The sequence below is a fragment of the Netta rufina genome, assembly GCF_964035555.1.
Source record: "Netta rufina genome assembly, chromosome: 3".
Lineage (NCBI taxonomy): Eukaryota > Metazoa > Chordata > Aves > Anseriformes > Anatidae > Netta > Netta rufina.
Window position 1 is genome coordinate 14,498,925 of NC_140125.1, and position 12,220 is coordinate 14,511,144.

At 52.4% G+C, this 12,220-nt stretch overlaps 1 protein-coding gene across 1 annotated transcript; it reads right to left on the bottom strand.

The window, feature by feature from the left end:
• Nucleotides 1-2,204: 2,204 nt before the first annotated feature.
• Nucleotides 2,205-6,411, bottom strand: MAL (mal, T cell differentiation protein (MAL blood group); the record flags this gene model as incomplete). Its single annotated transcript, XM_084284583.1, has 4 exons — nt 2,205-2,279; nt 2,496-2,633; nt 2,824-2,991; nt 6,325-6,411. The coding sequence occupies 4 exons, from the start codon at nt 6,409-6,411 to the stop codon at nt 2,205-2,207; spliced, it is 468 nt and encodes a 155-aa protein (XP_084140709.1).
• Between the last annotated feature and the right edge of the window lie 5,809 nt (nt 6,412-12,220).

A 12,220-nucleotide genomic window follows, 5' to 3' on the forward strand; every position in this document is an offset into this window, starting at 1 on the left:
CACTGGGAGGGTTTCAAAGCCACAGCACTGCTTCGTAATCAGTTCCTTTGGATGTTTGTGACCCCATGGTGGCTTTTCTCCCTGCCCAGCCCTCCCTGTGCAAAGCCTTGGCCCAGGTTTCTCCCCCCTAGTCCCAGGCCTGCACCCCTCAACCCAGTCTCTGGGTACTGGGGCTGGTGGGAGCTCCCACGGCAGCACCACCCGGCTGTTTTTTTCCAGTCCACGCTTACAGGAAGGTTTTGCTCCTGCTCGGAGGGAGGTGGCTCAGCAACCCAGCTGGGGCCAGAAGGGTGCAGACTGGTGTGAACTGGTGTGCGGCAGAGAGAGCAGGATAGCAGAATGAGCTGGGGAGGGGACAGGGCCAGGTGCCAGGACAGGGGCTGTAAATGGGATGGCTACAGGGCAAAGGGACTGGGACGTGAGGGGAGCAGGAGGCAGTGTTTGGAGCAACCATAGTGACCACGTGTGGGTGGAGAAGTTGGGCATGGGCACCGCATCTCAGGCTGCAGGGCATGACCTCGAACGCCTGCTTTTGTAAATACGCCCCAAAAAGAAAGGCATCTTTGTGCTTTGATGTGCCTACATGCAGGGCAGTGCAAATCTAGGCTCCACCACCCCCCGGGATGACGTGATGCTGAAGCAAGTTTCAGCAGGTGCAGCTAAACCTTCAGAACCAAGCGCAATTGTGAGCAGCAGCCAGTTCCCTTCCTGCTATGAAAAAGGGTTTCTTTTTTCCACCCCCTGTTGTAACCAGCTTGCTTTTGTCACTAAAGCAAACGAAACAGGTCAGGCTGGTTTTCAGCAAGGATAACCCATAAAGAACCCAATGTTTTCCCAATATTGCAATTAAAAAGCTTCAACCCTCAAAAGTCCACCTAGGACCTGAAACAACAGAGGTGTCTCTATGTCCACTTCTGCTTCCTGTCAGTTCGCCAATTTTCGTTATTAGCCAGGAACTTCAAACTCAAAATGGAAGCTTTTTGTCCCCCCCACAAGCTAGGAGGGATAATTTGGTGCCCCTGTATATTAGGCGCCTCTGTAACATGTGAAAACACCCCTTCTTGGGCCTGGATCTAAATTAACTCACTTGAGCTAACACTCTGATTCACATGTTCAGGTGAACATCGTCACTGAGTGTTAGATGGGGCTTTGGGCAGCCTGGGCTGGTGGGAGGTGTCCCTGCCCATGGCAGGGGGATGGAACCAGATGATTTTTAAAGTCTGTTCCAGCCCAAACCATTCCATAATTCTATGAACTTGAGTCAGTTTAGTCCCCGTCCCCACAGGCTCCCTTTGCCAGAGAAGCCCCTCCATTCGTGTCCAGGTCCATGCCTGCTCCTTGGGCACGGCCCTGCTGTGGTGCAGCGCTCCTGAGGGCATACAGGGCTGCGTATGCATCAGCTGCAGGGAGAAATTAACAGCAATGACCTTTGTCTGGTTGCAAAATCACAGGAAACCCATCTTTATTAATGACACAGTGCCAGTGTATGTGAGAACAGTCATGCACTAAAAACAAGAGCTGATTGCCACTGCTTATCTGAGACATTCTCCTAATTACCCATATAATTCTGCAGCAGTCTGTACAGCACGTTTGTACAGCAAGTTGTGTTTCATGGGGGGATTCATGATGGGGGTAGTTTCTCGGGTTACGGCTGTGCCTCCTAATTTGAGAGCACCCTTCGGAGGTTGCAAGAATTCATATTGCCCCCGAGACAAGTTGCGCTCCTTCCACATCACAAGTCAGAGGTGGCATTTCCAGACACGGCACAGAAAATTCTTTTGGCACAGCAGAGACAGGGAGGGAAATAGGCTTGCACAGGTGGACGTCAGTGAAAATGGCCAGCTTTCATACTCATGCCGCTTAGTGCCAGACGTTCATGCTTCCACTTACAGCAATAACAATGCCAGAGGCATAAGGGTGTAGTTGAGGGGAAGCTGCTTTGAGCTGGATGTTTTCTATTTGGGCCCCAATTACCAACATCAAGCTGTACCCAACCCGGAAGAGAATGAAGAAAATAGATTGCGCCAGGATACAGGTTTCTCTGGCAGGCTCTTGGTCTTCATTGCCACAGTCCCACAGAAAGCTGCTTGTTTATAGTATAGATATTAAAAAACAAACCCCAAACCCAGGCTGGAAACTGCAGTCGTTGGACAACATTTGTGCTCATGGGATGACCACATGACACAATGTGCAAGGAAAGACATTTAGGATGATTTCCATCGGCGGAGAGAGTATATCTGATGGATCACATACAACAGGGTAGCTACGAATGCAAATACCTATAAATGGAAAAATACATCAGCCAGTTAATTTTTATTATACGGCATGAGTTCCTGATCTGAGCAAATACACTGTAAGGCATTATATTTCTATTGACTTTTGCACATTTGGAGGCATTCATGGGACTGGTTTCCTCCTCCCCCCTACAAAGGTTGGTGCTAATCAAGATTTGCCCTTGGGGCCACCCCACAGTCTTCCACTTGCCAGACACTCACCACAGCAGCAATGTTCTCCTGGTAGATGGACCTCAACTCAGGTAAGGTAAAGAGAGCCCTTAGTCCAATGGTGTAGTAGGCTTCCAGCACAGCAGCACTGAGGTAGAACAGTGCTGCTGTCACCTGGCAGATGACATCCTAAAAAACAGGGATTACACACTGTCATTCCCAAGGAGGGAGCATGCTGGGAAGGGAAAAACAAGAGGAACCCACAACAAGCAAGCCCCAGGCTGCAATTCAGAGTGCAGTAGGGGGACAAAAAGGGGAAAATTGTCTATGAGTGATGGCAAGGAAGGGATCAGCCCTGAGGTTTGTTGCGTCCACTTACCAAAGTGACCCAGGAGCTGCTGCCCCCATGTGCCCCACACATGTAGAGGAACAGGAGGGTGGCGGTCATGACAAAGCAGAACACAGAGACAAACATCACCCAGCCCAGCAGTGTGGGATCTAAGACCTTGGAGGCGGCGATGAGGATCCAGACAAGGCCCCCAAAGATCTGCAAGCACAAGTGGGAGAAAGGGTGAGTGTAGGATGACTGCCTTATCCAGAACGGGGCCAAAAGCCAGGCACTGCACGCGGCAATAGCAAAGCCTGTGAGTTCTTCACAGCCTCTGCTCAAATCTGGGAGCATCTGCCTCCGGTCTGGGCCCCAGTGAGCCTCACCGCACCCCTGCCTTCAGGAGTCACGGCCATTCACCGCCCCAGTGTGCTGAGCAGGCTGGTTCTGGCCGTTTCTGAAGGCTGGTTTTGGTAAGAAGGGAGCTTGTTTCAGGACACATCTGCCTCACACCCAGCGTGGTGGCTCCCTGAGAGGCGTTGTGCCAAACCCAGCCCACCAACACGAGCAGCGCAGTCGCGGCGTGGTGGCCATGGCCTTAATGAAGGCCTTGTGCAAGCTTTATCCTGAGAGGAGAACGAACAGGTTGAAGTGAGGTAAATGAAGCCAGTTTTACTTTGTGGTAGGGGAAACAGGGCTGAGGCTCCCAGCTCTGTGAAAGCACTCCTGGGAGCACTGTCTGGGAAGCAGGGTTTGCTTTGTTGCTCCAGCTATTTGGGTCGTCCTACACCACAGCTGTGCAAGGGACTCTCATGTTGAGGAACACAAGGACAGCTACAGCTAGACTCCATCCCTTCTCCACCAGCAGGCTCCTACACAAGAGGATGGCAGCATCGTGGCCAGTTCCATGGAGTGGCTGAGCTGTAAGCAGCGTCATTGCGCTAAAATGCATGCAGTAGGTTTTCTCTGCAACTGACCAGCCCGCATATTTCTTGAATATGTGCAAAAATTCAGGCTGTGCCCCTCAGCTGAACCCGTACTGTGAGGGGACATGAACGTGGCATTTAGGGACGTGGCTTAGTGGTGGATTGGGTAGTGTTAGGTTGGTGGTTGGACTTGATGATCTTACGGGTCTTTTCCAATCTAAATTGTTCTGATTCTGTGCGAGCAGTGCTGCCACAGGGACTCATGCGTCATCACCAGTTGCTCTTGGCTTTTCTGGTTAATGTCCAGAGGAAATATCATTCTGGTGACCAGTATGTGATGATCAACATATATGATGGTCAGCCTTTGCCAGCATCCAACACCAGCTTATCCCAATCATGGTATTTCTGTTTCCTTGGAGGCATTTTTGCAGGTCAAAAGGAAGCACCAGAGTCATTGCACTCAGACAATGACACATCAGTCACGTCACCCCAGGTTTATAGGGGAGACTTCCCTGATTTCATTAAGCATATCAATACATTAGGTCAAGGATGTGACTTTAACTTTACGAGTAACTGGGTGAAAATGGTTCTGCTATTTTGACGCACCTTGTAATGACCAAAGACCAACTGGAACCTGAACACCAACCCAGGCCCCATATGGCTGACAGCTTGAGTGCATTGCAGCTAAAGATCCTGGAGAAAAACTTGCAGTTGTTCCTTTAAAATCCAACGCAGTCAGGGTGAGACATGAGACTTCTCAATTCCCATCTCTCCCTTCTGTAGGATATTTCTCACTCAAGCAAATATGTTTGACGTGTTTGATTGCTGATTTTGATTTTACGGCACTGCTGTTCATTCGGTGAACTCATAAAAATCAAAGGATTTCAGCAACAACCCACTGCACACTGAAGACCACAATCTGATAAAAAATTAACTTTTAAATAGCCTTTTACAATACAAACAAAGCTGTTTTCAAATTGTTTCAGCTTCTCCGCATAGGCCCAACTGCTAAATTTTGTCCAGATATGCAGAAAACTCTTTAAATAAAATAGATGACAAGAATTAAACCCAGCCTCCCAGAATACAAGTGATAGTTCTTCATCAACAGCCAGATGTGGCAATCATCTGAGCTGTTGGCAGGACCTTTTGGCATTATAGCAACCATCTAAGAATCTGAAATGATTTTTTTTTTTCTGTGTAGTTACCATATCAACCCACTGCAGATAACCTCAAATTCCATAGAGGATTGAGAAGCTCTTTCTCCTTTTCCTGAATGCTGTGATTCAAGGGAGCCACCTCCTTTGTACACAGTAGAGAGAATAAACCTGCACCTGAGAATACACTTGGAGTCATACACCCCAGCGATGGAGAAACCCTGTTCTGCTGCATGCCTCCTTGCTGGGTGGTGCCCGAGCCTTTAGGAAGCACATTTCCAGACCTTCCTCAAAACACAGGGTAGGGTATTTCTTTCTGGTTCATTAAGCAAGCTGCCTCACCAAATTCCCTGCAGACAAGCAAACAGCTCAAGGCACAGCCGGTTTCATCAGCACACCTGTGTGGACATCATGCTCAACACCAGGACTGCCTAGCCAGTGTCTGCCCAGCCAGAAAGCCCCCAGGGATGTGGCATCCTCCTCCATGCAGCTGCAGGAAACCTGGATTTTGTTATCAGAGCCTGGGCACAGGGACCAAGTCCTCAAAACGTATCTGGGTGAGCTGAGGGAAAAAGCCTTTCTGCACACATCAGTAATGCCTGCTTTCCTCTTTGCTTGTCTGCTATCACTTAGAGAATAAAGTAAATGCTGTAAATCCCAGGGACGTGGACGGGGTTGGGGGACGGGGAAGGCTTTGTTCCCAAATGGCAAAGTTGGAGTTTTTGGCATGAAATAACCTAAACTCCGTCCTACAGTGTGCAGCCAAACCACTCAGTGCTGGATGAAAAGCCTCTCAAACTGGCATGAGAAGATCAGGTTTCATCCGCAGCAGCAGAGGACACAGGAAAAAAGTTTCTCCTTGAAACATTTCCATCTTTCAGTTGGTGCTCAGAGCAACAGCTTTAATTACCTGTGCCAAATCCTGTGAAATACTAATCTTCTCCCAGTCAATGAGATTACAATATGGGAAAAAGTGGTATGTGCTCGTCCACCCTTCGCTCACCCCCATGCCCGGCTCCAGCACTGTACTTCCAGCCCAGAAACACCTCAGCTTCAGCAGAGAGGCTTTTTGCTGCTGCAGTTACCCTACCCAGCTTTCACCCCCAAAGCAGGGGGGTAAGCATTTTAACCTCTGCATGCTCAAACCACCTACCAATTAATTTGCTCGATTTGGCTACCTAGCTTAAACCCACAAGCAACCCCTGCAAATCTGTTAGGCAGCAAAGTAGAGAAGGTTTTCAGAGGTGCCACAGAAATCCCCTGCAGACTGAAGGGGAGTTTTAGAGCCCCAGTTTAAGGCTCGTGGCTTTCTTTTAGGCTGCCCCCAGAGACTTATGGCTTAGGGACCTGGCCTGGCTTCCAGACCATGCACTTTTGGGTAAGACCCATCCCTGGGACACCTGCAGCACCCAGAGTGCTGGGTGCCCCACGAGCAGCTTCTGCCCTCCCTGGGGGGGGAAGCTAGCACTCACCAATTCAGGAATGAAGAGCACATCTGGGAAAGTTGTCAGGACGGCCAAGCCGCTGGGCAAAGAGCTTCTGGAAGTTGCCGAGGACATCATGAACCTCTCCTGCAGTGACGGTCGGCCACTCTGGAGGCAGCTGCCAAATGCAGCCCACTTCCCTCTCTCTCTCTCTCTTCCTCCTTCCCTCCCCTCCTGCCTGCTCTTCCCTCCCTCCTTCACACCGGCAGGTGAAGACAGCTGCGAATGTCACAGGCGTGACCACGTATTGCTCTGCGCCTGGCGGGGGCCCCACGCGAGGTTTTCAGGAGACGTGGGCAGCCCTGGGGCGTTTTGAGCACAAGCAGGGACACACCACTCAGGGCAAGTCCTTGGGCGGTGGTGGGTGGCACTGGTTCACGTCCAAGGGCAACAAGGGTGATCTGTGCCCATCCTGCTGGGCAGCATCTCTCATCCCCCTTGTTTGCACAGTCAAGTCAGTCGGCTTGTCCCCCACCCTCATGAGCTGGCCACAGCAGAAAGCACAATGGCAGGTGACAGAGCAAGATGGGACGTGCCAGCTACCTGCAATTGTTAGGGCTGGGAGATGTCCCATGGGGGGGAAATGTATCCCCAGACAGTCATGGGCAGCCACATTGCAGGACCACCACCTCCATCATCCCAAAAGGCCAAAGTAACAAAAATAGCCTAAAATAATGAGATTTGCCGAGCTATTTGTCTTCCCCTTTTTTTGCTTTTTTAACCTGGAGTTCATGTGAGTGAGTCATTTCCCCTTTCCTTTATTTGGGGTGTTTACTTCTTATTAACGGGCTTACACAGATACCCAGCAAAACCTCAGCTATGAAGGCCAGGGCCAAAGACATGAAACATCAAGAAATTGAGCAATGTGGCCATCGTGGCCTAGCCACTGCTGTGCACCAGTGATCCGTAGAAGAAACGCCCGTTTCAGCCTGTCCATGCTGCTTGGCCTTCGGCAGCTGCTCCCAGGCACAGGGCTTTGGTGCGGGGTCTGGAGCAGGAGGAGTTGGTTGCAGAGCCTTAGCATCACAAAATCATGGAATGATCTAGGTTGGAAGAGACTCCAAGATCACCAAGTCCAACCATCAGCCTGGCCTACTGAGTCCCACCACTAAACCATGTCCCTTAGCACCATGTCCACAAGTCTCTTAAATACCTCCAGGATCAGGGACTTGGCCACTGCCCTGGGCAGCCCGTTCTGTGTTTGACCACTGTCTCCAGGAAGAAATTCTTCCTAACATGCAATCTAAACCTCCCCTGGAATAACCTGAGGCCACCACCTCATGTCCTGAGGTCTTGTCATCTGAGAAAATAGACTCACACCCTCCTTTCAGGTGGTTATGGGGAGGGATGAGGGTTCCCGTCAGCTTCCTCTTCCCCAGCCTAAGCAGCCCCAGTTCCCTCAGCTGATCCTCATATGTCTTGTTTCCTAGTCCCTTCACCAGCTTTTTTTGATCTTCTCTGTATGCGCTCAAGCAACTCAATACCCTGGCTTCTTTTGGAGCTGGTTGGCAGGCAGGTGGGAAAGGTGAGAGCTCTGCAGGGATGAAGGAAATAAATGCCTGTCCATGGAGGTTTGGGACAGTGAGTGCAAGAGAGAAAGGCAGTGGGAAAAGGAAGAAACAGTGGTGCGGATGGCTGGAGGAGGCTATCAGATCAGAAAGGCTGGACAAACCCTCAAACCCTTTCTATGAGCAGATTAGGTGAGGGAGATGGTGCACACTTTAGAGGACAGTCACAGGGGTGATCTCATGCCCTCTCTACTTTATTTTACATAATACTCATGAGAACATGACCTGAAGGAGAAGGGATCCTCTGGCATGTGCCTGAACCCAGTTGGAGTAGCCAACCTGTTTGAACAACCATCTCTGGGATGTTCTAGAAGCACTGCATTGTTTATGAGCATCTGTGACCTTGGCAGAATGTGCCACACAGGCTCCAGAGGTGCCCAAAGGGGCCTGACCCACACAAGGCTGACTTGCAGACCAATGGGCAACAAACAATAGGACAGAACAGCACCAGCATCACTGCCAGCAACAGGCTGGCCACCAGTGAGTTCCTGCTACTCGATGATCCTACCAGAGAAGTCATGGGGGAGCAGGACCATCAGTTTTGGCAAGCATGATCCCAAAGGAAAATGCTTCTGCATGGAGATCAGCATGCTCCCAGGAGCACAGCCATGTCCAGGTGGTTCTGAAGACCTCCAAGGAGGAGATCCTACAGCCTCTGTGGGCAGCCTGTGCCAGGGCTCTGTCACCCGCACAGCACAGAAGAGCTGCCTGATGGTCAGGGTGAACCTCCTGTGTTCCAGTTTGTGCCCACTGCCTCTTGTCCTGGCACTGGGCACCGCTGCATAGAGCCTGGCTCTGTCTTCACTTGCATCCTCCCTTCAGGTATTTATAGACATATATATAAATGTGTAACACTGGCCTCAGCTCATGATCCGGGGCAAAACTGGAGCCCTACTCTCACAACACAACCTGAACCCAGGGCAACGAGCTGGCCCAGTCCAATGAGCAATGATGTGTGAACCTTGGACAACGGAAAGGAGCTGCTTTTCCCCTGAGGATGACCTAGGGAACAGGAAGGAGCTGCCACGGCAGTAACAACATCCTGAGAAACCTTTGTTTGCACCTAGCAGAGCCTTAGCAGGGAGGGACCCGGGGCTTTGCACAGAGGCGGTGGCTGAGGGCTGGTGGGGCTGGGTGTCAGCTGCTGCTTTGGCCTGAGGCTCCTGGGGAGGAGGAAGGGACAAGGAAAAAAAAGAGCAGGATCTGTCCTAGGGACCCTGTGCAGGGCTGCTGTGACAGAGGGACAGCTGCCCTGGTCCCGAGGGTGCGTGGAGCCCTTCTTGCAGCTCAGCCAGTCTTAGCAGTGAGCACAGCATTGCAACAAGGGCATGATCCTGGCTGAGAGCAGCCCCAAAAGAAGCTCCGTTGGCCCTCCGACACACAAGTCTCACGGGCTGTGCCGGTTTCTGATGTACTAGAAACACCCCAAAATTCGCAACTGGTTTCGCTTTTGCAACTAGTTTCCACCTGTTACTAAAGGAAGCCCCATCAGCCGTGCACACACAGGGCACAACACGCCTTTCCTGTGGCGACAGCACCCTCCAGCTGCTGCCTCTGCAGCGCAGCACCCATGGTCCTGCTGCACCCATTGCCTCTGCGACAGCTCCTTGCAGATATTCCCTGATATTTAGCCTCTCGCCAGGATGGATCAGGGCCCAAGCAAGGCATTGGGGACATTACAGAGATCCTGGGCCTCTCTCCCGGTGGGTGTCAGGCCCCCGGAGGAGACAGTGGTGGGAGCAGCAGGGTTGGAAGCTCCTTTCTGCGGCCGCCAGGACTCGCGCCACTCATCCTTAATGCTGCCACTCGGACCCGGGAAAAGGCCCCGCGATATCACAGAGCTTTTCGTGACATCACCGCTGAGCCAATGATGTCATCAAGCCCATGATGTCATCAAGCTCTTTCCACCCAGACGCCCGGGGATGTGCCTGGGCGCAGGGTGGCAGCCAGGCCCAGCCTGGTGACCTGTCCTGGGAAGGCAGCAGAGCCATGCTCAGACCGGCCTTCGCTGCCGTCCTGCTTTCCGTGGCCCCTCTGCTCTCTGCCGACCTCGGCTTCGGAGACTGGTCCCCCTGGAGCAGGCTCGGCCGGGATGATCTCCCCCAGGACCCAGAGGTTGGGTGCACGGTGCTGCAGCCCTCCCACCTGCTGTGCCCCCTGCACTGGCTGTGTCCTGCCTTTGCTCGGCTGCAGCTAACACCGGAGTCCCTGGAGCTGTTTCACACCTACAGCCAAGCCCTGTGGCCCTTCTGCGGGGTTTTGCTTGCGTCCTGGCTCTGGCACAAGGTCAGGAGACGGCGGAGATGTGTAAGTGAGCGTGGTCACAGGCAGGGTGGTGCTGGGCCACTGGGAACGGGGAACTGCCAAGGCTTTGGGCCAAAGACCCTTAAACCAAGGAATAAAAACCAAAAAAATCCTCAGTAGAACTCCAAGGGTGCTCCACATCTTCTACGGGTCTTTTCCGACCTCCCCAGGAGGCAGAGCTCGGTCTCAGGTTTGGAGGGGGAAACGAGGACATGCTGCCCTGCAGGGGCTGAACCCACCAGCAAGAAAATACGGGGGCCACCTCAGGTTTTCTTCACATGTCCTGCTGCCTGGGGCAGGCCAGTGAGGCTGGAGTTTCAGGAGAAGACGTCAAGACCATCCCGACGGGGCTCGGTCCCCCAAGGCCCCTGCTCATTTCTTTGTCCCCCCTGCTCTGCTATTTCCAGGAGAAGCTCCGGACAGCCTTGGTGTCTGTGGGGACCGACTGCCAGGAGTTCACGTGCTGCAGCCACGAGGCCCTCCACCGCCTGGCAGCAAGCACGGCCCTGATGAGGCGCTACCTGCGGCGCCTCCGCCGCCTCCACTGGCAGGAGAGCGGGCACAGGCTGCACGGGAGGAGGCCGGAGCGGAGCACGAAAAGGCAGAGAAAGGTGGAAGATGAGCAAGAGGAGGAGAGGCTTATGTCTGCCTGTCTGTACAACCCCAGCTACAGCGGGGCTGCGGGCGTGCTGTGTGATTAAAGGGAATTGGAGAAGGGTGGAATGGTTTGGGTTGGAAAAAAACTTACAGAGCATCTGGTTCCAACCCCCTGCCATGGGCCCAGACACCTCCGACCAGACCTGGTTGCTCAAAGCCCCATCCAGCCTGGCCTTGAACACCTCCAGGGATGGGTATGCCTTCATCTGTGTGCTTGGAGGATGCTTCCCAGGGTTGGGTCAGGGTTTAGGGTTTTGGTTTAAAATTAGGGTTCTTCCTTGTGTCAGCAATTTGCTTAAGATCTTGTTTTCCTTGACGTCCCTGGAGAAATTCAATTCTATTTGACCTTTAGCTTTCCGTATTTCATGTTTGAGCAATGCCCCTGTAATCCTCCCAGGTTAATGATGACCATAAGGCTAAGCATAAACCACATCCTAATTGTAGCCCTAACCCCAACTCAAACCCTAAGCCTATCCTTTTATCTAATCCTACACCACACATTAATTCTGTCTAGAACAAACCACAAACCCTAACGGTAAACCCAAAACTAACCCTCACCCTAAATACAACCCTGCACTGAATCACAGAATGGCTGAGGCTGGAAGTGAGCTCTGGGGGGCATCTCATCCCGTTCATCCCCCCCGCAGGGCCACCCAGGACTCCATCCAGACAGCTTTTGAAAATCCCCAAGGAGGAGACCCCACAGCCTCTGTAGGCAGCCTGTGCCAGTGCCCCATCACACACAGAGAGAAGGAGCATTCCCTGATGGTCACAGGAACCTCCCATGTTCCAGTTTGTGCCCATCACCTCTTGTCCTGGCTGGTAAAGACTGAGACAAGGATGAGATTGCCTGGACAGCCCCACCACTTCTCCTTCCCAGTGGCCCTGAGGAGAGGGTGCAGACAGGCTTCACTCCTCTTCTGGGGCAGGGACCCCATTTGCTGCATAGGGGGAGCAGGGCTGAGATTTCCAGCCCCGTGAGGCTGAACCCAATGCAGGACTTGGAGCAGAGGGAGAGGAAATCAGTCCTCTTTCTATTATCTGCCCCCTGGCACACATCCCCTGCCCCAAAGGACCTCCAGAGGCACCAAAATAGATCTACAACTGTCCAACTACCCCCATCTCCAAGCAACTCCTAGCACCCTTACACCCTTCCTCCTCCTCCCAGGCGATCCCTAAGCCCTGAGAAAAACCCTGCATCTCCAGTCCCACAAAGCTGCAAGATAGATCTGCCTTCTGCTGGGTACCAGATGTTACCTCCACTGACATGCAAGCACATGCACAGCATCCTGCCGTGCATCTCTCCCAGAAACAAGAGCCCTATCACTCTGTGTGGTCTGGCACCCTGCCCTCTT